This window comes from Simochromis diagramma, unplaced genomic scaffold (genome assembly GCF_900408965.1).
Source record: "Simochromis diagramma unplaced genomic scaffold, fSimDia1.1 OVJJ01000618.1, whole genome shotgun sequence".
NCBI classification, from domain to species: Eukaryota; Metazoa; Chordata; class Actinopteri; order Cichliformes; family Cichlidae; genus Simochromis; species Simochromis diagramma.
In genome coordinates this window covers 5,687,836-5,714,539 of record NW_024387423.1, presented here as the reverse complement: position 1 = coordinate 5,714,539, position 26,704 = coordinate 5,687,836, and the positions used below count along the sequence as shown (strand labels likewise).

Sequence of the window (26,704 nt, the reverse complement as noted above, 5' to 3'; positions counted from 1 at the left end):
GATGCTGCTCCAGCCAGTCAGTGAATCCCCCGCCGCCCCGCCCTCTCCTCCCTGTGCCGCAAGCAGCAGGCGCACCTGGCAAACGGAGGGCGCTCTTACTCCCAGCAAATGGGCGATAGAAAACCGATCGGTGCTTATGCCATTCCCAATATGCGCTGGCTGATGTCGGGGCAGCATGAGTACGAGCAATTTTTATTTTTATTTTTTTTTGCCAATGCCCGTGATGCCGCCCCCCACCACAATGCCGCCCCAGGCAACCGCCTGTGTCGCCCGTATCAAAAACCGCTACTGTAGGTAGCTCTGTTTTGGAAGTTCAGTTAACGCTAGAAATGTGTTTTGGAGTTTGTACATGCTTTGTCTCTAGGGGCCACCGCATATATTTATATATAAACATATATAAATAAAACCACTTTTTTTTTTACATTAGTAATTCCTTTTGTGCATAATTTTATATTATTGTTAATAATAAATTAATTAAAGCAACAAAACAACCTGAAGAGCCGGTTCGGAGCCAAAAGAGCCGGCTCTTTTTTAGTGAGCCGAGCCGAAAGAGCCGGTTCTCTAAAAAGAGCCGGAAATCCCATCACTACCCTCTGGGGTCCAGAGTATAATTGGCCGTTTTTGACTACTTTTGATTTTACCTCTATATTTCACCTTTAAAAAAATCTTCTTCTTTTTTTTTTTTTTGGCACAACCTCAAATATCTGAAATTTGAGTTAATTTTTCATTTATACTATATTTGCACAATAGATCTAAATTCAGACAAAAAAAATTCAAAATCCGAGTAGAAAATACTTGTCATTTTTACTGTAAAAGCCACAAACATGTTTAAGGAATTGTTTTCATAACTTGAAATGCGAATAGAAGTTGTACATTTCTAAAAATTATGCACAAGTTTTGCAAACAACTTTATGTTCAGTATAATATATGCAGGTTTTCTTCCTGAATACTATCGTTGTTTATATTTACTGCGGGAAGAAACGGTTTTTATAAGGAAAAACACTAGAAAGCACTCAGTCCCCCTCCCAACTCCCCCAGCCTTTCCTATTGGTGAAAAAATATACCATGTGGACCAATCAAAAAATGATAGGGCAACATAGCATTTAGTTGTTTACGAAGGCGGGCAGGTGTATACATATAGTTTGAGTCTGACGGCTCTTTGTTTGCTTCTCATCTGTAAACTCTGCATACTCTCTCATGTGATTCAGTTTGTTTTGAAAAGTCTCAAGAGGATCTTGAGCTTTATTGTGAAAGGTTTACGTGGAAAACAAACAAGCGTACAGCGGAACCACGCGATGGTTTTACCGTCATTGTTGCTAACGAAAACACGTAAAAACAGGCACTTGCCCGCCCATAGTGTAGTTATATTAAATATAAGAGAAAGAGAGAACTTTAAGAAATTAATATAGCCACTAAGGTGACCGTCAAAACGATGAAAAATACTGCTGTAAACAGTTTATTTTACGACATCACGAAACAAACGATAGCGTAATAGGAAACGATAGACATTTTTATATCGTCATTTGATATATATCGTTATATCGAACAGCCCTAACATACACTCTTATATTTGTACATATATTTATTCTTATAATTCTCAGATTTACCCATTCGTATATTTTGCTTGTTCTTATGTTATTGTATTTTGCACACCTCTGTTGCACACACATAAGAATTTCGCTCACATGTGCTGTACCAGTGTACCTGCACATGTTATGTGATACGGGAAATCTCCAATTTTTTTTAATTTTTTTTTTTTTTTGAGATTAAATAATATACCATTGTAAAGACGACACAAGAGTTCCAGAGGCTCTTCTGGGAGCCAGAGTCGACCAGAAAACGTTTCCCCGAGCTTGAGTCCTCTATGAAGAGCAGCCTTTCCTTATCGGCAGCGGTCACAGCCGCTACAGAGCGCTGGCAGGCTTGTTTCCCTGGGCCTTAAAACTGCAAAGGCGGCACGGTGCTGTCACGCTGATGGTAAAAACACAGGCCTTTACCACAGTGCCGCTGTGCCACTTTATTTTTTAACAAAACACTACGCTTTATGTATAAAGAACTGCCTATTCTACTACTTATTGAAGAAAAAGAATCCACAAAAGATTATTTTTACTTTCTTTTATTTGTTCCAGATAAATTATAAATTATTTTTTAAAAAGCAATGAAATGCATCAGATGTCTCCCATGCTTTCTTTTCTGCTGTAATTTTTTTTTTTTCTTGAACATAAATTGGTCTATTGAAAATAAAATGTAGTAAGAAACACTACATTTTTTCAATAGGCCAATTTATGTTTAAGAAAACCCCAACAATCAAATGATCCCATCTGAGCAAGCACTGGGCGACGGTGGGAAGGAAAAACTCCTTTGTCTTAAAAAGAAGAAACCTTCGACAGAACCAGGCTCAGATGGTGCGGCTTCTGTCAAGACCGGTTGGGGGTTAGGTAGTTAAAAAACTACTCTAACGGTACAGCACTACAGCTTTTTGGTGGAAATGGGTGGAAGGGTGGGTGTTACACCTCGTTTCATTGGAGGTCTTACAGGTGGTCGGGGTGTAGATTCAGCTTTTTTGGTGGAAATGGGTGGAAGGGTGGGTGTTACACCTCGTTTCATTGGAGGTCTTACAGGTGGTCGGGGTGTAGATTCAGCTTTTTTACAAATAGGTGGCAGAGGGACAGGACTAGGTTGTAGAATTATAACTGATTGGGTGGGAATAGGTTGCTTTCCACTTCTGGATATAGGTGGAACACACATCCTACGAAAAGGTGGTAGGTTGTCGGTCGAAAAAGTTTCCTTTTTCGTTGGTTGTGTGACTTGAGGAGCGGGTGTCAACTTTGTCTTTTTCGGTCTAATGGGTGGCAGTGGAGTCCGCTGTAACTGTTGTTCGTCAGATGCATCTTCCCTGCCTACGTAAATGTATTTATGTTCCTCAAAAAGGGCAATGTCTTTTTCAACTTGACTCATTGCCTCTTCGAGAAACATTTTGTAATTGTATTTTTTGTGCTGTGAAGGGGAGATAGTAAAAGGGAGGGATTGATATTCAAAGTTTAGCTCATTAAACCTCCTCTTTAGGCCCTGGAGAATGTTTTGTTTCTCCTGTTCGGCCAGTGGTTTAACTGTTTCCTGTTGTTTTGTTAACCAGGCATCATTGTCCCGCTTAGCCTTTTCTTTCTCTGCGTTTCTTCTACGCAGGTAGCCTGGAACGATTCCGTAATCGTTTTTCTGTAAATAAAAGGGGACAAGTCCAGATTTCTCAAGGAGCTGCTTGTCCCCTTTGCGTGTATCCACACAAGCAGGTTGAGCCATGACTTTCTTCATGCCTGTGTGTTCTGGTTTTTTCCTGAATGTGTGTTCAGGTTTTTCGCCTTCTGGCCTCTGTGGGCACATTTCGCGATGAGATGGGGCCTTAACTGTTCTTGGCACCATGGTCCTGTGTTCACTTTTATATTTATTTTCTAATACAATTGCTTCCCTGTATTTAGAAGTATACATTTTAGGTTTGGGTGGAGGAAGAGTACTCTACTTTGGGAGAAGGTTATAGGCGCTTTCATCTGAAAACACAATTCAATCGCTAGATTAAAATCACCTGCAAGGGAATTCTACAACTGTGTGTCGAGGCACCCCTATTTATAGATTTTTATGGCCTGGCATGTGACATCATGGTGGCCTGTCTTTGTTCTGTCATTTAAGCCCCACCCCCCTGGTTACTGTTGCTATTGTAACTATTATATTATGAATGCTGGTAGCTAGCATTCCACACACACACAAACACACATACCTTTTGCCCAGTTTCCAGCTGCAGTCACCAAGACATGTTAATATATTTATTAATCAGCACTTTTAATTCGTTTACTTTTCCAAATGGTTATTTCCTTATCAAATACATTGTTTCATCCATTTTATCTGTGATGGCATTCGCTGGTAAAATCATCTGTGGTGTCTTTGAGGGAAAAATGATGGGACAGAGCCTTTCCACTCCTGATGATGCACCAGTACAAACGCAGCAGTGTGTGGGGAAGAAGAGCCAGCAGTCAGCTACGAGTTCGAGAGAATAGACAGACTGTCCTCTCTTTGTGAAGGACTGATAGAAAAATTTCAGCACATACACATTTGTTGACAAAAAGACAAAGAAAGGATTTTAAACTTGTCAAGTTTCTTGTCGTCATTGTCCATGTTCACATGCAGCAACACTGAAAGCAGAGCTAACCATCACCACAGAGTAGTGACTCTTTAATGTGCTCAGTGAATACATTTAGCTGTGTTTGTGGGAAGCTTGTGGGTGATCTTTTCACTGCACTCACTTTATAGTAGCTGGCCAACGGCCTTTTGCTAGAACTAGTATGAATCCCCTCTGTGTCACACCCCCCACAGTCATTTTAACGGGTGAAAAGAAGCAGCTGGTAACTCCACGTGTTCCAGTGGAGATGCTTGCTGTTTGCTCCTCCAACTTAGCCAACAACGAGCTTAGCAGTGACACAAACTGCAGTCCAATGAAGTAGCAGTTTGAAAACCAGGGAAAAAACCAAAATTAAACCAAAAAGCAGGTAGTAGTTCAACTGTTCCATATTGTATAGGATAGGTTTCTGCTATCGCAGGAATGAAAAGATGCTCCATGGGACGCTTTCACAGTGCTTACTGTGAAAGTAAAGAGAATGCACCATGGACATTACCTGTCTGAATAGATTTGTCTCAGTGATGCAAGCAAGTGACCTCTGGCTCGCTAACCATCACTGTTCCTCTTTCTCAGGGTCTCCCAGCCTACGACACTCCTGAGGTGTTTGGGCTGCACCCAAACGCAGACATAACCTTCCAGAGTAAACTGGCTAAGGACGTACTGGATACCATCCTCAGCATTCAGCCAAAAGACAGCTCATCAGGCAGAGGAGAAACCAGAGAATCTGTAGTGTCCAGGCTGGCTGACGACATGCTGGAAAAACTGCCTCCTGACTACGTACCTTTTGAAGTAAGCCTATGTGTATTTGCTTTGCAGAGCGAAGTGTGCAAAGCAACATGTGCAATGTCACTTCACTCACCTTGTGTGCTGTGTGCTCCTCGTGGCTGGTGCAGGCGGAGAGGTGGGGTGTAGTGTTTTTGACAGTAGAGTGTAAAGAAGACCAGAAATAGAAAGAAGTGTGTGTGAATGCAGCTGGATCTTGTTTTATTTTGGTGGCTGTGTCTCCGCTTTTTTTTTTTTTTTTTTGTCGCTAAGAAAAAAACGAAGTGAGAGTGTAACTTTTCTGAGGCGAGGTGCAAAGTTCATCATGGAAAACTGTCACCTCACAACACACCCCGCGAATGCTGCTTTCACTGCTGCTTGCGTGACTGTCTCTTCACACAGCGCATAAAGGTCTCCAAAATAGGAAAAAATGTTTTTTTTAAAAGATGTTTTAAAATGAATACAGCCTGCATGTGGAGCAGAAAGGCCCGTCAGAAATACAGAATATCTTCATTCCTATATTTGTTTCATTTTCAGTGAAGCAAACATGAATTCACCAATACTAACAACAGTAGTAGCTACGAACATGAAAAATGCAGCATAAAGCTCCACTTTAAATACAGTTTTTCCAGAGTAGATATTAAACTTTAGTGATCCCAGGTACATTTCCACATAATGAGATTGTGTGTTTTTACACATCTCTGTTGATATAATCTTTTCTGCCTTAATAAAACCAGGTGAGAGAGCGTCTTCAGAAGATGGGTCCTTTCCAGCCTATGAACATCTTTCTGCGTCAGGAGGTTGATCGGATGCAGAGGATTATAGTTCTTGTCCGAAACACCTTGACAGACCTGAAGCTGGCTATTGATGGAACCATCATCATGAGTGAGAACCTGCGGGATGCCTTGGACTGCATGTACGATGCACGAATTCCTGCACGCTGGAAGAAGGTCAGTTGAGAGAATCACTGTGAGTTTATGTATGGGCTCAAATTGTGGTCATAAATATTTTGTACTTGTAAATGAGTTTTGTACTTGTAAATCAGGATTTGTATGTGTAAAAAGAATTTGTGTGTGTGTAAAAAAGATTTGTATGTGTAAAAATGTAGCATTTTCTGTAAATTCTGTGAATCTCAGGCAGCTCAACTTGCCTGAAGTGTTTCCAGCTGGGCACCGTGTACCTGGAGTCCAGTGTTTTAACCGATGCATGAAACTATACATTTTTAGACATAAGTTGTAACGGCCGCTGTTTTTTTTTTTTTTTTTTTTTTTTTTGTGAGTATTTATTACACGGCGTGCTGCGGGGAAAAGCCTGTTCTAATGTTTGAGTCTAAGGTTTATTTTTTAGCACCTGACGGCTCTTTTTTGCTTCTCATCCATAAACACTGCATACTCTTTCACATGATTCAGTTTATTTTGGAAAGTCTCAACAGGATCTTGAGCTTTATTGTGAAAAAAAAAAAAAAATTACATGTGGAAAATAAACAAGCGGACACGCGATGGTTTTACCGTCGTTGTTGCTAACGACAACGCATACAAACAGGTGCTTGTCCATCCGTAGTGTGGTTATATTAAATATAAGAGAAAGAGAGAAATTTAAGAAATTAATATAGCCACTACAGTGACCATCAAAACGATGAAAAAATATTGCCGTAAACAGTTTATTTTGCAACACTACGAAACAAACGATAGCATAAAATGAAACGATAGACGTTTTTATATCTTCATCCGATATATATCGTTATATCGAACAGTCCTATGAAAGGTGATCATTTTATCTCCGGTGAAAGCTTCTAACAACTATTCAATACAGAGTACTAGATAGCTTTGTTATTTAGTGTCCTTGAGGTTTAGTTGTAGCACACGGGATAATTGATGCTCTTACAAGGGACATTGTCATTATCAGACCAAACTCTAACTTGTTTGTCGTTTGGGCCGTGTTCGTGCTCCTTTTTTATTAATGTACTCATTGTTATAATTGTATACACAGCACACAAATCCATCTCAGTGATAAAGGAAATGGAAAAAAGAAACTTTGTTCTGATGCCATACTAAAGCAAACAATAAAAAGCTAGGACTTTTTTAGGGCTTTTTGTTTTTTTTAGAATTATTTAGCTGACAGTCAGGCTGCATTCACAAACACAGCATTGTTAGAATAATTCAGACTGGAATGGGATTCCTGGCTGCAACACTGATTTCTTTTACCTGCAGTTTTATCCTTTTTCTGAATCATTTGCCTCCAGTCTATTGTGTTCTGTTGTATTTTTTTTCCCATTGTGTCAAGTCTCTTTTTTTCACTTGCCCACACCATGTTTCATAATCCATGTCTTATCTCCCCTTTTCTTCTCAGAGCCACCTGGATGACATGTTTCAGCGTTTTATTGTACTCTTTTGCTCATGTTATTGTTTGTCTGTCTCCTTGTTGTTTTCAGTCATCGTGGGCCTCCAGCACCCTGGGGTTCTGGTTCACGGAGCTGCTTGAGCGGAACCGTCAGTTCCAGGCCTGGATCTTTGAAGGGAGACCCAACTGCTTCTGGATGACAGGTTTCTTCAACCCGCAGGGCTTCCTGACAGCCATGAGACAGGTACGCACGACATCAGGCTACCTACCATTTACCCACAGCAAGGGAAAGACCAGATGGCACGCAGAGGGAGAAGCAGGCACACAGCCACATTTACACACGCATGCAAACATGCACAGACACAAACACATACACAGGGACCTGCAAGTAGTAGTAGTTATTTTTTTACAATGCATGAAATTCATTTTGCATTCAGACAATATGCTGAATTTGTCTTTAAACCCTATCCCTGTTGTGAATTCTGCAGGCACGAGCATGGTAAATGGCAATTTTTGTATGAAATTGCCGTTCCTAGTCTTCCTCTCTGACCATTTCTATCTATTGGTGCCATTTGTGTGCTCTGATCTGGCCAATACTGGTAGATTGGCAGAAAGTGGGAATAGTTTTATGGGGAAACAACATCTGTATTATACCTGTACTTTACTCCTGCCATCTGTGGTTCCAATTTTGCATCACAAGTACATGACAGCAAATGTATGTTTAAAGTTTTCTGGAAAAGTGAGAGCAGATGGGATCTTCAACTTGAAGAGATTTTGAATGTTAAATAATTTATTTAGCAAATCCAGTGATTTATCAGTTTTGAAAGGCTGTAATGTTCAATTCAATTCAATTGTATTTATATAGCTCCAAATCACAACAACAGTCACCTCAAGGTGCTTCAGGTAAAAACCCTACAATAATATAGAAACAAAAAAAAACCCAAAATCAGACGACCCATCTTTGAGAAAACAATTGGTGACAGTGGGGAGACAAAACTCCCTTTTAACAAGAAGACACCTCCAGCAGAACCAGGCTCAGGGAGGGGAAACAGGACAGGAGCAATACAACAAATATTTAAAGAGCTCATGTATATGAAGATAATTGAGTGCAGTTACATACGACAGGCTCAAGCTTGTGTCATTGCTCTTTTAAGGTAAACAATTCCTCCATGCTACTGAACTTTTATCTTGGGGGTTTGAATCTAATAGTTTGCTGAACATATACTTTGATTGGTGGCTTAAATCAGTGTGTTTTTAACTGAATTTGGTGGTAAACAGGAGTCTTATTACATACAGTAACAGTGAAAATGAACTGAAGTGTAGACCTGAGAGTTGCAGTATGCACTGAGTAAAGGATTCTACTTCCAAGTGAATATTTTGAAGAGCCTGGATCTTTCACCCGGATAAAGGAAATATTGAGGATGTAGATTTCTGTATTTTACTAAGAAGAGATTTGTTTGACTACTGATAGATACCAAATATAGCCCTCAGTCCTACCACTGAGCTTCTCAGGAGATGTACGTGTTCTCTGATTCTGTGTAATGTGCCTGAAGTTGCTAGCTTGTTTTATCTGAGATGCTTATGTGCCTGCCTTTGTCATTTGTTATCAGTCTCTGTCTCTCCCAAGTTTGCCCACTAAGGATTTCTTTTTTTAAACTTGAAAATGAGAATAAAATGACTGAGGCCATAAAATACTCACATTTCACTTAATTTGTCATACTGGAGTTATTTTTTTTCCTTTTGCAACATCATCTCACAAAACAACTCCTGTGATGCAGTGCACTTATCTCCCAGTAGTGGATTTTGGTGTTCCTATTGTTACAGACCTTTTATCAAAATTGATTTTCATGTGGGAAAACCATTTCAAAATGTCACTTCTGTCATTTATGTGCCATTCACATGTACTCGCAGGAGATCACTCGGGCGAACAAGGGCTGGGCCCTGGACCGCATGGTGCTGTGCAACGAGGTGACGAAGTGGATGAAGGATGACATCAACCAGCCGCCCACAGAGGGAGTGTACGTCTATGGTCTTTACCTGGAGGGAGCTGGCTGGGACCGCCGCAACTGCAAACTTATTGACTCCAAACCCAAAGTTCTCTTTGAGATGATGCCGGTGATCAGGATGTATGCTGAGAATAATGGTGAGTTATATTATTTAGGAACAGTGTGGAGGGGAAATAAAAAAAACAAATCTTTTGGTGGAGCAGCTTTATATCCTACCTGTCTTCTCAATGTTTGCATCCCACACAGTCACTCGTTGGATGTAACATTTAAATGTCAAGCAGAATAAGTGTTATTTATTTTGTCTGGGAATAGATTACCAGCAGTATGTGGCACAGTGTTTGTTCTGGATAAGGCCAAAGTATATTCAGACAGACACAGACCCCCATGGATGCCTGCGAGCAAGGCTTCCTGGGAAATGAACTAATGATCCAATGATACGCATAATGCAGTTTGTTTACACCACGTCCCCTCCCAGCATTTCCCATACGAAGGCAGCCTGCTACGTTTGAGTGTGTCAGTGCAAAGGAGACTGCTAAAGGGATGCTTCAGTAGACAAGTGCTTGGTGTGTGTGCCGTGCACGTGTGTAGGCATGAGGTACAAGAGGTTGGAAAGCTGCTCTACGTAATTTTCACTCATGCAAAGGGATTAGTTCCATCCTTGTCCACATACAGTGTCGTTTGTAAAGACACAACAAGCCTGTTTGTTTGCTCTGAGAAAATTATTTTTAGTTTTTTCCCCTGCTGATGCATGAGCAAGGAGCACTGCTGTTGCTATTCTACTGGCAGACTAACAGCAAAACAAGCAGCAGACTGGCTAAAGAACTATAAAATGGTGCTGAGGGAGTACTGGGTAATAAGCGTGCTCTCCTATCTAATTCGAGCTGATTCCTAACTACATAAAAACAGATGTTTCTTTTGAGCACAGCTGGGTGTCCCAGTGGCATCTCTGCACTGATGTAAATATTTCATTGAATTGAAATGATTCTAGTTAGAAACACAATTAAGGCACAGTTTGGCAGCTGCTGCTCTCTCTCATTAGTTTTCATGAAAAATGCCATTTTTGATTTTTCTCTTTCCACTTTCTGCAGCAAATGCCGTGTTTCTTTTCTGTGTTGCAGGTGTAAAAGACTCCCGCCTCTATTCCTGTCCAATCTACAAGAAACCCACCAGGACAGACGTAAACTACATCGCAGCTGTAGACCTGAAAACCTCCCTTCCTCCAGAATACTGGATCCTGCGTGGAGTGGCGCTCCTTTGTGATGTCAAATGACTGCTTCATAATGAACACCGACACATACAGCCGTTATTCATTTTCCCTCAGTTATAGGGATGGTTAAGTGTGCAGGGTTAAAAAGCTCTCATCAAGGTTAAATCTATTTTTAGCATCATTTCTGTATGAGGGAAATATGCAGCTCCATAGTAAAGGAACAAACAAAGTGACTAACAAATTTTTACAGTCAGTGTCAGGAATTGTGGATAGATACTGGGTTTTTCTGTGCAGTCAGGCCAAGGTCAGACCCAGAATTAGCACGTTCAAAAACATCATGTCAGTGTTTTTTTTTTTTTGTTTGTTTGTTTTTTGCTTGAGGTCAACAGAAGCATAGACGTCTGTACTGTGGCTGCTAAAGGTCCTGTGTAAATGTTCGAATACTCTGGTATGAAGCCCCCTGTCTCTTTGGGTTCCTCTTTTCATTCAGACTAGTTGGACCAAAATGATCTAATGTTTTTGAAATAATTTACACCCTAAAGTCCAGACATATCGTAGCCATCTGCATGCTCACCCAATGTCAAGTCTGTACAGTATTCTAAAGGTAAACCAAAGACCTTTATTCTAGTTATGATGTATGTATTATAGTGACATCGTCAGCTCATTTGATTACTCACACAGTCCAGTTTCATTTGACGAATAATATCAGTTCAGCACGTACTGTACGGCTTTTCATTACGTCTGAGTATTACAAATCCTGACATGTTAATGAACTGAGCTTGTCATATTCGAAGAATCCTGAGGGTAAATAAAGGCACTGTAGCACTGAAATACATAGAAATTTTAATTAGGTTTTTACAAAAAACAACTTGCATCATCAAAACATCAAAACACTTTTTTGGTAGTATTTTCTTTTCTTACAAAACCACCATATCATATGTGATCTAAAGCTACCCTGTACACAGGTCAGGCATGGATTTCCCAAGAAAGTCTTAAATGTTTGTAGTTTTTTAATTGAACCTGTTTTGTAAATCTTTGTGGCTCACGGGGCCAGGTGCATATAAAACTGTGTACCCACAAACAAAAGTCTGCATTCTTTCTGTCAGGGTCGCAATATAAAGTGCATGCTAAGATAAAACATTTTATAGCACAGTTTGTAGAGTCACCAAATGTGTCATGTTATGTGTGTCTGGATGCCATTTTAACCTTTGTCCCGCCTTCCCACATTCAAATCAGCTTTTATTTACAAAAAAGAGAGATGAGCTCATGTGCAGATGCAAACTGGATCCAAAGATGAAATAACAGTTTACCACTTTAACACTGAAGGAATTTACTTTAGTGCAGGACCTTAGAGAAGCTTTAATGTATGCTGTTTATTTTAACTTAAAGGCTGGGTAAACTGTATTTAAATGACAATCCGTCACATGAATTCAGTTTAGGCTTACAGTGCCAAATCACAACAACAAGGTGCTTTCTACTGTAACATACAGACCTTACAGTTAATCTGGATGAATGATGGCAAAATTGTAACCTTCATAATGTGTGTTTGTCAGGGTTTTTTGGTCATTTTAACTCACGCTGAATCAGACTACATATTTAACTGCTGAAAATAACATTACGAAGTCACCGTTGAGGATTTTATTCTAATTAAATCATCCAAGAAAACTTGGAAGAAAAAGACGCATGATTTTACAGAAAGGTTTATCATTCATGTTTTCATTTTAATCTCTTATTTATTCTGCTTGTGGCTCTAAAAAAAAAAAAAAAAAACACCCCCAACTATGTACACCTGTTTTTAAGTGTGTAAAGGGTGTCCATTGATACAGCACATCCTGTTATAAATTGCATGAAAGCAATGTGTTTGTACACATCTCAAGTCATTTATGCAACTGGCCCCAGATTTTCCATTTTCAGCAAGCACTGACAAATCTGATCAATGTCCTAATCACGTCAGTCAATGCAGCCAAGGAGAAACTGGAAAGACTGTTTTGGAAAACACTGCCCTGCATGAATATCAGAATATATTCATAGATTCTACTTTTCATTTGTTTTTCCTATTATAGTCCTAGACTGTTTGTAAAATACATCTAAGACTTGGTGCTTCTAACAAGGTCGATGGACTTATGTACACATAGTACACCTTGTTTTCTGGCTGGTTTTTTTCTTCTTCTTAACAAGACACATTTTACCTTTGCAACAGTGGCTGTGACATTTTCACTTGTATTGGTTTGACCTTTGCTTTCATTTTAATATCAGATTTTTCATTTCTGGCCTTTTGTGTTACCCTAGGACTTTGCTTGAGTTCGGGAAGCAGGTAAAAGTTAGTGGTTAATTCATAACCTCTGTTATCTTTGGGGCACCAAAGTCTTTATAAGACTCTGCTGAAAACTGTTGCCATGAAGTTATTCTTCTGCATTCATATGGTGCTGAAATAACACAAACAATGAGTTCCCAAACGGAGAACGCACATAAATCCCCTTCAAGTGAGAACAGCAGCTCAACAAATCCAGCCAAAACTGTGACGTAGTTGTTGGCGTCTGTACACAAAAAAAATGGTAGAACAATGAAAATGTTTGGTGCCAAGAGTTGGTAAATGGTGCAATTAAAGCAGATAAAAGTACAAAGACAAGAAACTGTCTTCCTAACTCTGGAAATGCTGCCATGTTAGGGGCATGCAGAGTCAAAAGTTATTTGGCATCCAAACTGTATCCTGTAGGGTGAGATAGGTTTTGATGCACCTTGCTGATAAGGGGTTTCTATGATAAAGCAACTACCACAAGCCTCCCAGAACTGAGGCAGAATATTAATTCAGCCCATTGGAGATTTTCACTCTCATTGAACTTGTACATTATTACATCAGACTGACTTGTGCAACTGTGTTTTTTCCAGCTCCCACATTCACATTACAGTATATTTTTAGGTGTTACTGCCTATCTCCTGTACATGCTACACTTACAGTTACATAAGTGACAAAATGTATACTACAGCTGTGGCATAGGTAATTTGTAATGCAACAGTAAATCCGATTTTTACCTCCTTGTAGATCAGGTCCCTTTATGCCCCACATTTTATAAAAGCAGCACTGAGAAATTCAAACCTCTTCAATCTGAAACAAAAGTCTTCGTGCCTGTGTAAATCAGGCTCAGGGCATTACGTTCCCCTGTGACAGGGACCGAGTCATCTCCGTGTGCACAAAGAAGGTCCTAAGCTCTCCTTTGCCCTTGACATTGATGATGCCTCTACAAGAGCACATGTACCCCAAGGTTAGAAGGATGTCACTCGTCTCCTCCGTCACCTGCAGGGAGAACCAGATGGGTGATGACCATTTTGCTCATCTTACATGACTGAATTAAATTCCTACAGGCAAAAATACTCAGCTGTCCACAGGAAAATTCTGCTGACCATTAACTCATCAGTAAACGGTTCTTCTTCGATGCAGTGCTTCATTAAAATCCACTGACAGCAGGATTGCGGTTGGATACCTCTTGTTTAAAGTCTAACATTTACGTTCATTTTTAGCCCTAACAGCAAAATGTGTGAGTCAAGCAGAGTTGCCAACACTGGTGCATATTTGGATTCAGTCGTTAATAGATGAAGAAAACAAAAACATAAAAATTCAATGTGTAAGTTAAAGCAAGAGAGTACTCCCAAAGCACAAAGATGAAATACTGTGTGAACAACAAGCAAACAACATTGAAAGCCTGGGAATTTTACCATGAGTAAAAGTGACATTCTGGTAGGCAATATCAATGCTACTTTAAAAGAAATTGTCTTATTTCTGCCTTCTATCTGTCTTAAAATATCATCCGGAAATCATGGAATGCAATTGCGAGCCCTGTAGTTGTGCCGCACTGCACAGCAGATGGCTCTATCAAATGTGTACAGGCCGCGAAATGTAATACAGCCCTCTGAAGACTGAATGATTGCCACAGCCACATGCCATGCAGCAGCTGAAAAACCATTCTGTCTTATCAGTGCTCAGACATGACATAAGATAGGATTTGACGATGCCATGTGATGTCAAGATGATGAGATGTCCTTGCTGTAATAAATGGCACATAAGAAAGAAGAGTTTTATCTTTTTAAGCATCCGTATTGCCATTTAAATGTCTGCAGTATGAAGAAGGAGGTCTGCTGGTCCTTTGAAAGAAACTATCAGAATAAAATACCAGCTGATGTTTGACAGCTGTCTTAACATTTAGTATTGCAGTGAATAGGCAGGGTAAGTGGTTTTTTTTTTTATTTATGTCTTTAAACTCAAACGTTCCCCAAATCATTTACCTGTATTTTCCCCAGGACTCCGGTGCTGTCCATTCTGCTGGCTACATTCACAGTGTTTCCCCAGATATCATACTGGGGTTTCTGGGCCCCAATGACTCCAGCTATCACTGGACCATGGTTAATACCTGACAAAGGAAACATTTTAGTAAACCACAGCTGATCCTTAAGACAGTGTCCCTATTGCTGCCATTCATTTGGAATTACCTTATTATTTTATAGTTACAAATATAAACTGCTTTTTTAGATTTCCTACTTGTTGAAAATGTATCAAAATCAAATGTTGATGCCACTGATTAATTATTGAGTGCTGCTCAAAGCCGACTTGAGCAGGAACCCTACTGCTTTGAGAACGAACAAAGCTTTTCACAAGATTTCATCAGAACATGAAACAGAGGGCGAGCTAAATGCAGCTCAACTCTTAATCCCCAGCAGTCTGGAGGCTGTTCGCAGCACTGAGATGACACTGGGCCTCTCTTTGACTGAGCTTCTGACTCAGTCTCCAGATTGTTGGAAATTGCAATCTGCTCAAGTGTGCAGGAGGCGCATACAGTCTCACAGCTACTGGTTCTGTCCAGTCCCAGTGGGTGAGGGTGTGTACGGCTCTCTCATGGAGCATTTTCAGCCCCATCTGGAAGCAGCAGGGATGTACAGTCACTCACACGCACACTGCTGAGTTAATGGTGCATCCCATGCTGAGATCTTAAGACACAGGTTGAAGGTATCGAACTCTGACTCTTATTGCACAGAGGGAGCTGGGGTATGCCTTCCTGCTGTTCTACCTCTTATTTTAGTCTTACTGCATAAATAAGCGTTATTGTCTTGTTTTGTTTTTTTCAGACATCTGTGCACTCTACATCTTACTGGAACTCTACACAAACAAGGGATGCATAGAGGCTCCATGACAGTGCAATTTTGGATGTATTGCAGTCAAGCTGATTCCTGCTTTTCATACAAAACTCTAGAAGTGGGATTCCAGAAAATATCATAACGAGAAACGGCAACAAGGAATGAAACTCTCACCCCACTGCAGTGATAGTATCTTGTTACATCATGTCATTTACCTGAAACGAGCTGTGGAATTTAATTAATCAGTTTAAACCACTCATTTTCAATTCTCATGTGAGGTCAGTACACTTAAATATGTGAAAGATTACAGTGTAGTCCTGTATATATAAAATATTATATATTTTTTCTATTGTATACTTTGTATTTAATTTCAGCTTCTCTGCATAACTCACCAACTCTGAGTTTGAAGTCATTGAACGAGTGTTTGTTGATAAGATCCAGTTTTCCCATCAAGGCAAATGCAAACTCTACCATGGTCCCTATGTGCATATACTGCCTGTCATGTTCCTGGGAAACATAAAAAAGCACAACTAGAAACACATTAGGTTCTTGCATAATGTGCATACGGCAGTCACACAAAAATGATGATGTCTTTGTAATGGGCCTACCTGTGATGTGTATTCAGGCCCTGGCGATGTGTTCAGCCCAGTAGCAGCCATATAAGTGCTGCCAATGGTCTTGATCTTTTCCACACCGCTGAACTTCGGTTTGGAAAGCAACTACACATGGAAATACAAACACAGCTCAACTGAATAAAACCCAAATTTATAGCAGCACAGACAATAAAACCTAATTGTATGAATCTGTAAAAAGCAATACTCTTCACTGAGTCAAGCAGTGCAATGGTATCACGGTTTCTGTCTGTTTTTGTGGTGATCTGGGTATTTACCTCATCAAAGTCAGCAATGATTTCGTTGAGGAGCCTGAGGCACTCTAATCCTTCTTTGTTGACGTCAGACTCAGTGTAGAACTCTTTAAAGTCTGGGATAGAGGCAAACATGACACACACCAGGTCGTAGGACTGGTGGTACAGATCCTGCATGACAAAGAGAAGCAGAAGACAGAGTGGAGTCGTTAGCTCGTGCAGGTGCAAAACAATGCTGTAAAATTTGTTATGAAACTGATAAATTACAGATGAAGAGATTTTGAAAGACAAATATGGGATCTGCACCGCATATTGGGGGTTTTCTGTGTTTTATTCAGACCTAAAAAAAACAACAACTTCAAAACAAGTAAAAATCAATCACTGGGCAGCACATGAAACATAATTGACAAATTAAAGGAGGCAAATCACCCAAACCACCATCCAAAACAACAACAAACAGTTGCTTTAAATCTCATTAGAGCATCTTGTTCTTGGACCCTGTTCAAGAACAGAAATGAAGTCAACTGCTGACTCGTCACTCAGGATTTCTGCAGCAGATGCTGCTCTCCTGTTTAATCTTACATGACCTCCAGGATGCCACATTCTCTGAACTCCCTCAGATCTAAAACTTCAGGGGATGTAACAGGATTTACAGCGATGAATGAGTCATGCGAGGCATCATACTGTCACACTACAAAACAAGTGTCCGGTTCATTTAAAGTTTGCACTTTCAAAATAAAAATCTGAGCTTTAGCCCTTATTATTTTAATAAACAACCAATGAATATTTCAGTTTAAATTAATCACACATTTTTTAAACAGTGTATTCAATATTTTGCATTTGACAATTGTGTCTTGATATCCTGAATTAAACATCCTTCTTTTGTGATGCATCAGCGAATGAACGCAAAAGAACTTTGCACATAAACACGCACTTTGAAGAAAATAAAATCTGGATAATGTTACATTTACATTAGTTATTATTATAAAAAACACCACAGATTATAAATTCCTACCTCATTCTTCCAGTTACGGGCCAGGAAGTGCTCTGCGACATGCGCCGGCAGGACATTCTCCAGCAAAACGCGGTTGAGGTTCTCCATGGTTTCAATCTCCTCACACTCCTTCTTGAACTTGTTCTTCCAGAGAAAGTCTAACCTACAGTAATATTCATTCTGTTACAAGAGGACACAGAGGTAAAGAGACTGAAGGTATAGCTGTACAGCTTTCTTCCAAGAAGTCACAGAGAAAAACAGAAACAGCCACAAATATGGACACCAACAAGTCTTAGGACATGAAATGTAAAAAAAAATGCAAGAATTTACATTTACAAAAACCTCATACAGTATGACTTTTGGTCAAGGCAGACAAGACTGACCCAGTGATTTTTGCAGCTTTGCAGTGTAATAACAAGGCCTTCTTCAGAGCCCAAGATCAGGAAGGACAAGTGGAATAAAATGTTCCAGGATCAGGTAGAATTAAAGGCTCTGATGGGATTGATTATTTTTTTTCCTTTTCTTCAGCACTCACACCTCAGGTAGTCTGTGATGGCAACTCTAGTCAATCCTGTTTAATTGTCATATGCAGTGAACTGATCTGGTAAATAAAAATCACCAACCAAGGAAAAACGTGCTCGCAGGACGGGACAATTATGATCAAGCACTGCAGATGACCGGATTGGACAGCACAGATATTACCACATGTTACAGCCAGCAACAAAAATAGAGGCAGTGATTTAAAAACTGTGTGTACACAAATCAGAAGCGCGTGTAACACTTTAGATATTAATAAATAGAATTTATTATTTATGGTGCAGATATAATTACACCTTATGGTAGAGACAACTACTTCAGTAATTTGTATTCTTCAAATACATTTAACTCTCTCTGAAAAGCACATTTAGATAAAGGGACGACCATGTGGAAACTGATGCAGTACTACGGAATCCCGCAGAAGCTCATCAACATCATCCAACAGCTTTATGAAGACTCGTCCTGCCAGATCATCCACAATGGAAAACTGACCAACCCCTGCGCAGTGAAAACTGGACTGAGGCAAGGCTGCATGCTGTCGCCAACAATCTTCCTGATTGTCATGGACTGGATCATGAGAAGAACCACAGAGAGCAGCAACACCGATATCCAGTGGACCCTCACCAAACAGCTGGAGGACCTGGATTTTGCAGACGACATCAGCCTTCTGTCCCATAAGCAGCAACATGCACAGTCCAAGCTTACACGGCTCGCTGAGGAGGCAGAAAAGACCGGCCTGAAGATCAATGTCAGAAAAACGGAGGTGATGCGGTTGAACAACCGACAAGAACATCCACTGCAGCTACAGGGACAAGACTTGGTGGAAACCAACCGCTTTGTCTACCTAGGAAGCATAGTCAACAGCGACGGCGGCACAGATGAAGACGTTAGGAGCTGGATCAACAAAGCAAGGCTTGCATTCAACACCCTGCGACCCATCTGGAACTCCAAAGCCTTATCTCAGCGCAGCAAGATCTGCATCTTCAACAGCAACATGAAAGCAGTCCTCCTGTATGGGTCCGAGACGTGGCGAGTGACCAACACCACTACCAGCAAGATACAGATTTTCATCAACAAGTGCTTGCGACACATCCTCAACATCAGATGGCCTGAGAAGATCTCAAACACAGACCTGTGGAAGGGAACCAGCCAGAACCCAGTCGGTCAAGACATCAAGAAGAGAAAATGGGGCTGGATAGGCCACATACTTCGAAAACCACTAGACAACGTCACAAGGCAAGCACTGGACTGGAACCTTCAAGGGAAAAGGAAAGTGGGGAGACCCAAACAGACATGGAGAAGATCTGTCGAGAGCAAAGTGAAGGGCGCCGGAAAGACGTGAACCCAGCTGAAGAGAACGGCCCAGAACAGAGTCCGTTGGCGTGGTGTTGTTGCGGCCACCAACAGGAGTCTACAGGAAAATTGATTAAGTGTCAGTATCCAGTTCTGTTGTAGCTTTTCAGGACATCCACAGCATCCAGAGTGAAACCATTTCCAGCAGCCTTGCTGACAGTACACAGTAGAGCCCAGGTGATCAGCTCCATCCCATTTAAAAATGAAACAGCAATATTCCTTTGACCATGCCTACTCTCCCTGAGTGACAAAATCCTGAATGTGACACTATTCTAACCTATGCAAAGTAATACACTTTATTTATGATATACTGTGTACATGTATAACAAAAAAAGAATCTGCATTTCTTACGCAAAATACTGGTGAAAAACACTCTTTAGAAGCTTTTAACATCAAGGTCTCAGCGATCTTCCAGGATGGTGATAATATTTTCCAGAGAACTGAGTGGTCAATAGGAAGTAACGATGTAGCTGTTTATTTGCTTATCTTAAACATAACCTGCTCCATTGCACTTTAAGTGTATTGGTTACCTCCCTAAGCAAAAAATCCTTCTTCATACAGTACAGGCCTCGGGCTGATTTGTACAAATATGATGCTCCAATTCTAGTACAAACAATTCAGCAGAACCCCCAAACAATTCAGAAGAACATGTTACTCTCCAGCCTCTGGTTTCTCTCTCACTACTAAATCTCAAATTACATCTGAGTAACAGCAGACTTGCTGATGTAAATCGCTGCCCCTGAGTGACTGAGGGAGGTTACACAAATTGGTCTAAAGATGCCTCTCTTTCAGTGTGTCACAGCAGCCAAAAAGCTTAACCATTTCTACCAAGTTCACTGATTGATTTTCACTTAGAAGATAAATGAGAGCCACTGTTTTTTCCTCACAAAGCTCTGAGATAATAAAGAGATACAGAGAGAGAGGCAGAACCAGCAGCATCAGAGCTACAACTTTGTCTGCATTTATAATCATCCAAAGCATCGCCGTTGTGACATATAAGAAATGAGTCACGTAAAACGTTAGTGGCATTAAAATGTGTTAATCTATGAGAGACCATTAAGGGTCAAAGAATCTAAAGGAAGGTAGGTAAAAGATAAGGCTAAAGCTTAGCAATGCTCTCAACATGCTTCAAAAGACTAAGCTAGCAGCTGGTAAGAACACATCACATGGGAAAATTTCTAAATCAGAGGATTTTTTTTGGTTTTTTACATTTTGCAAATACAGTAAAAATAACTTTCCATCAACATCCAAAACCCGCAGCTAAAAAGAATGGAAAAAGTCCAATGATGGTGTAATAATGGCACACAGACGAAAACTACTTTTCTTTTAGCGATAAACTGTGCAGCAGGAGACAGATGACAACGCCATTCAGACTATTACAGCTTAGACTTACCTGCCTGGCAAGCACAAGCAGAGTGATGAAGAAGATAAAGAGGGATATAGAGCCCATAGTCTTCAGGTCTTTGAGAACTCCTGGTCTGGGCAGGAAAAAAATAGACAAATGTTTTTGTAAGATAAGAAAAAGATAAAGACAGAAATAAAATGCGACTGAACAACAAAAAAAAAGATAGAACAGCAAAAGAGGGCTAGAAAACTAAAAGTTATAGATGAGAAAGGGAATTTTCGACTGCAGTCAGTAGAGATGTCTAGCAGAGCGTTTTATTCCAACCTGTCACTTAATTAAGACTGTCGCTTCTGCTTTGCTGTGACAAGAGCTTGTTTACTGGATGCGTTTCGGAGGGGGGTTAGCCCTCCTGCAAGGGTGTATCGACTAGAGACATTTCTCAAGAAGGAAAAAAAAAAGCAAGTGTTCATGATCCTCAGAGATACAGCTCTGCAAAAACTCTTGAATATAAAACTTCAGTCTTCCACTATCATAAAAAGCAAGGTTTTATCAACGTAGACTCCCACACAGTCCAAGCCCAAAGCATATTGGATGAAAGCTGATGCTAAAAACATTTAAACTGTCAAAAGACCTGCATTCTAATATAAGGAATTTTTACATTTTTACTCTTAATCTTATCTCCAGTAAAAACTGGAGATGAAAAGTAGACGCACTGCAGCTGTGATTCTTCTTCTTTTTTTAATTAAAGAAATAACAGCTGTTAAGATTTTTCCAACTAGAAAAATTATCAAAACTTTTCAGATTTATCAGTTTTACAGTCCGGGACAGTAACGTCCATAACCAGACAGAAAAGTGCCGTCCTTGGTGGGAAATCAGACAATTTAGACATCTGCTGACATTTATTTGCTCACAAAGAAGAAGCTAATGATGCTTTAGACGTCAAAAAATTTTATGTTAGAAATTACATTCAAAAACCTGTCTTCCAGCTCAGAAGAAATCCATATTTTCTAGTGAAATTACAATTGATGTCATAATCTGTAAGGGTTAATTCAATTATGCTCATCTACGGGGGAAGATTTGTCTCTTCATGTCCCAACATCTCTATAGTCTCTCTTAGCAGCTCAGCTCAGCTGTGACTTGGGGGACAGAGCAAAAACTTCCTTTGCATGAGTTAAATAATAACAGCCATTTAATACTATGATGGCAAGTCTGAGTTCATCAAATACTGGGTGACATCCTGAAAGATGGGAGCGCCTCTGATGCCTTGTGATGTCTCAATTTAACATGAGTAGACATAGAAACCAGCAGAAACATTTTGGTGCCATTTATTTTACAAGAAGTAACAGTAACTCATAAAACATATTTCTCATACTACATCATGTTTAATTGATTCTTATATACTACCTATATATAGACACTTGTTCTTATAAAGTTTGGCACTTCCTATCATATCCTTCCATCATAGCATGATTAGCTTTTTCCTTTTCTTTCTGCATGGGTGGGTGCATCATGGCACATAGGGAAACTATTCAATGAAGCTTGGTCTCTGACTTTTTAAATATAGATTTTAACTCTAAAGCAGTTGTCTACTTCACTAGTGAATAAGTGGTGCAATAACATTTTACTGCTATAAAATCTTAAGCTAACCCATCCACCTCCTCTTTTATCGTAGCATGCCTTATAGCTGCAAAAAAATATAATTTACTATTTCTCAGTTTGCTCAGAACTTCCTCCTCGGGCTACCATCACAGTCTCCTAACCCTCTTTGACTGTTTTCATCCATCTCATGCTCCCCCCGAAGTGTTCCTGTTTTTCACTTTAAGCCTACCTGTCAAGGCTTTCGGTCTCGTACAGAAATCTGCTGTATTCGTCCAGCAGGGAGGCATGTGTTTGTAGGATAATGACATTGTAGACCACAACTGCTGTCAACATGATAATCATCTTCAGCTCGTAGTTTATCCTCAGGAACACTGAGCAGGAGATCAGGCCCAGGATGCAACTGTAAATTAAATACTATACAGAAGGAGGAGGAGGAGTAACTGTAAATTTGTAGAAAAACAAAAACCTAAAGTAACAAATTTCTGAATAAAGTATGATGATGATGACGATGTTTGTCTTACAGGAAGGTAGAAATTGTTTTTCCCAGAGAGGGTGATTAGTTCCTCTTTATTGTAAAACAGTGTTTCATTGGATGAATTGTAATTAGGAACTGGAGGCAGCGCGCTGTCTTCCAAAAAGAACTAGAAGAAAAACACAAAGTCAACAGAAATTCAGGACCACAGAAAACAATCCAGGGAATTGTCATGCAAATTATAAATACGCTTTCTCTGCCTGCCTCTTTGCACATCAGCATGGGACAAGATGAAGTAGTCTGCATTAGACTTGCAGGAGGAAAATAGAATCTTGTTAGATAAGAGGCCAATAGTGACAAGCATTCAACAACGTCGTTTGAAGTGAACCTGCAGGATAAAATGAGGATTGGCTGCCCCGCTGAGCAAAGCCAGGTTAATTTGGTTCATACGCCCTGAGCGACTGACCCAAGTCAGACGCAAAATACGATTATAATCTCTGGAATCGATTTGTGTGAAGGTCTAAACCAGGGTCCTGACATTGTGCTTTATCACGCAGCTTCCTTTCAAGCCTCAGGCTTCCATCCCACCTTTGTCTGAGGCTTTATGTTTTGATGGGCTTCCTTGTCTATAAAAATAAACCTCAATCAGATAAATCGGAAAATAAATACAGAAAATCAAAGCAACGATGTAAATGTTAAATACAGCATTCAGTCATCACTGCACGCAAATTGTCTTGGCACTTTTATGAAATGCTGGGTAAACAATCTTCTGGTCTTAGGAGCCAATTGATAGACTCACTGCAAAGAAACAATGCAAGATATTTGCTCTGTAGTTAAATATTTTTCAGGCTTAATTTACAAGCAAGAAAAAAAAGAAAAAAGGAAGAGGGGAGGGGAAGGGCATATTAATGAATGCTACATAATATTTTCCACAGGCTCTAAACATGATGACTGACTTGCTTCTTGCTGCAGTAAATGAAGATATCATTTTTATATTATTCATTTGTATTCTGCAAGGTTGTTAAGAATACAATTTTAAAGAAGCCCATTTCTTTTTGTGAGATAACATGCCGCATTTTACTTTCTAATTATGCTGCAGTTACAAAAAGGAGATGTGTTATCAGAAGGACTGCTATATATATTCCTCGTAAAGCCTGAAAGGTGTGGTCCCACTCCCTCAGTGTAGTACCTGCACATCGAAAAAGCTTACCATGTTGAAGACTGCCATTATAAGTATTAGAGCTGTGGTTGTCATGGTGAGAGTGATGCGGGGCCATGGTTTGTTGGCAATAATAACTGATGACCTCAGCAACCACATCCAAGAAGTGGAGGTGCTTTTACTGCAGTGCTGCAGGAACACGTAGACACACAACACACAAATGCAATAAGGTATGAAAGAGCTGGGATATAATGTCACAAATATGTCACGTGCACAGGAAGCCACAACGATGGACAAGCTAGTTACAATAATCTCAACAACCAAGTGCTAAAGAGCAAATTCATTGCTTTTGTTGACTAAAGATAACTAGTGTGACACAAACTAAACTAAACATAAGTTCAGACGCAGAAGCAACACTTTCTGATTAACCTGTATTTCCTCAGCAGGGCAAAGGAAAAATTCCGAGAGCCATATAATGATGGAGAGGGTTCCACTTAAGTTCATAGCAATTAATGCCAACATTTTAATTTCAACACAAATGAAATAACAGAGCTGCAAAATTACAACTTTAAGTGACTTTATCATGAACAACACTGTTTAGAAATGATCAACAATAATCATTTTTATTAGAAACTACTTGTAATAGTACCTGTGTTTCTTTTGTTATTATTATAATTAAATAAAGACAAAATGGGATATTAACTAGATTCAAACCCTGGTTCAAAAAGGAAATTAATATTATTTAGAGTCACTTTAGAGCAACAGAGACTGTGCAATCATGCACCTCATGTCTAACCCCGGCAGCACAACATAGCCACTTTATACTTAATGTTTACTGTTTATTATCAAAGATTTAATGAAACCTTCCTGTGCCAGGTCAGTTACAGACAGTTTGTTCCATTGTGAAGCCATGAGAGCGAGAACCCAAATCGTTTACTTGATTATCTCAGAGCAAATATCGGAGCATCACTAGGGCTGAGTGGATGTGACATTTAAATAGCTCAGAGATGTAAATTGCAATATACTAAGGATGGCAGACTATTTTATACCACAGGGAAAATTGGAAATGTAGAGTTAGTGAGGCAATCATTTTGGTCTGAAATCAAGATATTTGTGGACCATTTTGTTAGAACAGCTATTTGGATGCGTAGAACTTAAATGTAAATGATGAATGAAGTGAAATGAAAGCATTTCTAGTTGATCAATGTAAGAGACGTGAGTGCTTACATAAGATTCAATTAGTCACTTTTAAATAACTTTGCTACTTAAGATAAAAGACTCTGCGGCAAAGATTTCTTAAAGCAAAGAGGTCTCCCTTTTTTGTATTTCTGTTTTTATATATATATATATATATATATTTAATTTTCTAAATAAACAGAAGCTATTTTCAGTGACTAAAAAAACAAAAACTGACTGGTCAAAGATGTTCAGTGCTTCCAATCCAGGAAAGAAATTATAAATAAGTATTATTTAAATGTGGAATTGTATCATATTTAGTTTATCTAACTCACATGAGGTATTTGACATGTGGTCTGACAAAAGGAATCATAAAATTTACCGTAGGCTGATTCTGTGTTATTACACAGTAACCCTGCAAGCATCTTCCTGAGATACTGCAAATTTCCCAATACGCAGACATTTTCATGACACGACACGAAACAGAGCACGAACCAGCAATGCCAAACAATTCCGATATAAAGGCAACAGGTTGTTTATAAAGTGTTTTTCTAGTTTTGTCTTTAAAGAGTTCAGCGACATCCACGGGGAGCCGAGGTCAGAACCAGCAGCTGATGCACACTTACTAAGAATTAAAGCCATCAAAGAATGAGTGAGGTTGCATGGACCCGTGGCCTATAAAATTTTATAGTACCTTCAGTTTTTTATGTCATTTCATTACATGTCATATTAAAATGCCTGTGAAAACACAAGTATTAATGTAAATTAAACAGACCAGCGTAATACTGACTTTAATAAATATCCGCAGCCTCACACAGAAGACGAAGTAAATCTATTAACACAGATCAGGATCTCCTGATGAATACAGTAATGATTTGTTTTTTGGGGGGGGGGGTTCTACACATTATACAGGTCAGCTGTACAGTTTTTATACAGTGGAAAAGTTTGTGATAATCTAGCCCTTCACTCCATCGAAACAGTAGATTTATCCTGAGAACAGCTGCCTTATATTTTCATGTTGTTTTCAAGACAGGAACAAATGTATTAAACATGCACTTACATTGCTTTACTTTTGTTAGTGATTTCTAGAACTTTCACACTCCCACCGGCGTATTTTCTGTGATTGCAAAATGCAAATTTTCTGTAATGATTTCCTGAAACAAATCATTCCACTAGAAACAGGATGATGACAATGTGTGACGTAAAATTTGATGATTGCATCTGTGCATGTAAATGGCACCTGGGAAATAATACAGAATAACCGGTGTGCTCTGGACCATTGCCCCAAAGCTACACCAAAGTGGCACTTGTGTTGACTTAAGGGTCACTTAATGGGCTGTTAAGCTGACCAGAGAGGCGCTTGGATCACTCGTGTGCCTTTGGAATGACATTAGGATAAACATTAAGAACACAAGGGCTACATTAAACAGCAGGCCTATCCGCTGATGTGAAAAGACCAAGTACAAAGATGCCTGGAGGAATTGACTTTGCATAAAGACACTACTCACCAGGAGGTGTCCAATGAAACATATAAAGAGGATAAGGGAAAGGATGAGAAAAGCCATTCCAAAGGATATTCCCAAGACTGTTGTCC

At 39.6% G+C, this 26,704-nt stretch overlaps 3 protein-coding genes across 8 annotated transcripts in view; 1 reads left to right on the top strand and 2 right to left on the bottom strand.

The window, feature by feature from the left end:
* dnah5 (dynein, axonemal, heavy chain 5) overlaps window positions 1–10,869 on the top strand; it is a 94,930-nt gene extending 84,061 nt beyond the window's left edge. The window contains exons 83-87 of the mRNA XM_040012864.1: window positions 4,742–4,957; window positions 5,668–5,880; window positions 7,362–7,514; window positions 9,182–9,413; window positions 10,395–10,869. Of these exons, the coding sequence (XP_039868798.1) occupies window positions 4,742–4,957; window positions 5,668–5,880; window positions 7,362–7,514; window positions 9,182–9,413; window positions 10,395–10,546 (966 nt within the window). The 3' untranslated portion in view covers window positions 10,547–10,869. The remainder of the gene's footprint in view (window positions 1–4,741; window positions 4,958–5,667; window positions 5,881–7,361; window positions 7,515–9,181; window positions 9,414–10,394) is intronic.
* Window positions 1,709–13,738, bottom strand: LOC120722089 (enkurin-like). Of its 2 annotated transcripts, XM_040012871.1 has the most exons (3): window positions 13,727–13,738; window positions 2,598–3,580; window positions 1,709–2,513 (listed from the first exon to the last, which is right to left on the bottom strand). In XM_040012871.1, the coding sequence occupies exons 2-3, from the start codon at window positions 3,484–3,486 to the stop codon at window positions 2,470–2,472; spliced, it is 933 nt and encodes a 310-aa protein (XP_039868805.1). In that variant the 5' UTR covers window positions 3,487–3,580; window positions 13,727–13,738; the 3' UTR covers window positions 1,709–2,469. The 2 variants fall into 2 exon arrangements, with proteins under 2 accessions (XP_039868805.1, XP_039868804.1); XM_040012870.1 differs by having other exon boundaries at window positions 1,709–3,580.
* Window positions 10,852–26,704, bottom strand: part of adcy2a (adenylate cyclase 2a) — a 67,051-nt gene continuing 51,198 nt past the window's right edge. For all 5 annotated transcript variants that reach the window (XM_040012868.1, XM_040012869.1, XM_040012867.1 and 2 more), the window contains 11 exons: window positions 26,619–26,703; window positions 23,986–24,123; window positions 22,825–22,944; window positions 22,533–22,717; window positions 20,753–20,837; window positions 17,491–17,649; window positions 16,500–16,646; window positions 16,219–16,329; window positions 16,003–16,117; window positions 14,765–14,889; window positions 10,852–13,778 (listed from right to left, as the gene is read on the bottom strand). In XM_040012868.1, the coding sequence (XP_039868802.1) occupies window positions 13,626–13,778; window positions 14,765–14,889; window positions 16,003–16,117; window positions 16,219–16,329; window positions 16,500–16,646; window positions 17,491–17,649; window positions 20,753–20,837; window positions 22,533–22,717; window positions 22,825–22,944; window positions 23,986–24,123; window positions 26,619–26,703 (1,423 nt within the window). In that variant the 3' untranslated portion in view covers window positions 10,852–13,625. The remainder of the gene's footprint in view (window positions 13,779–14,764; window positions 14,890–16,002; window positions 16,118–16,218; window positions 16,330–16,499; window positions 16,647–17,490; window positions 17,650–20,752; window positions 20,838–22,532; window positions 22,718–22,824; window positions 22,945–23,985; window positions 24,124–26,618; window position 26,704) is intronic.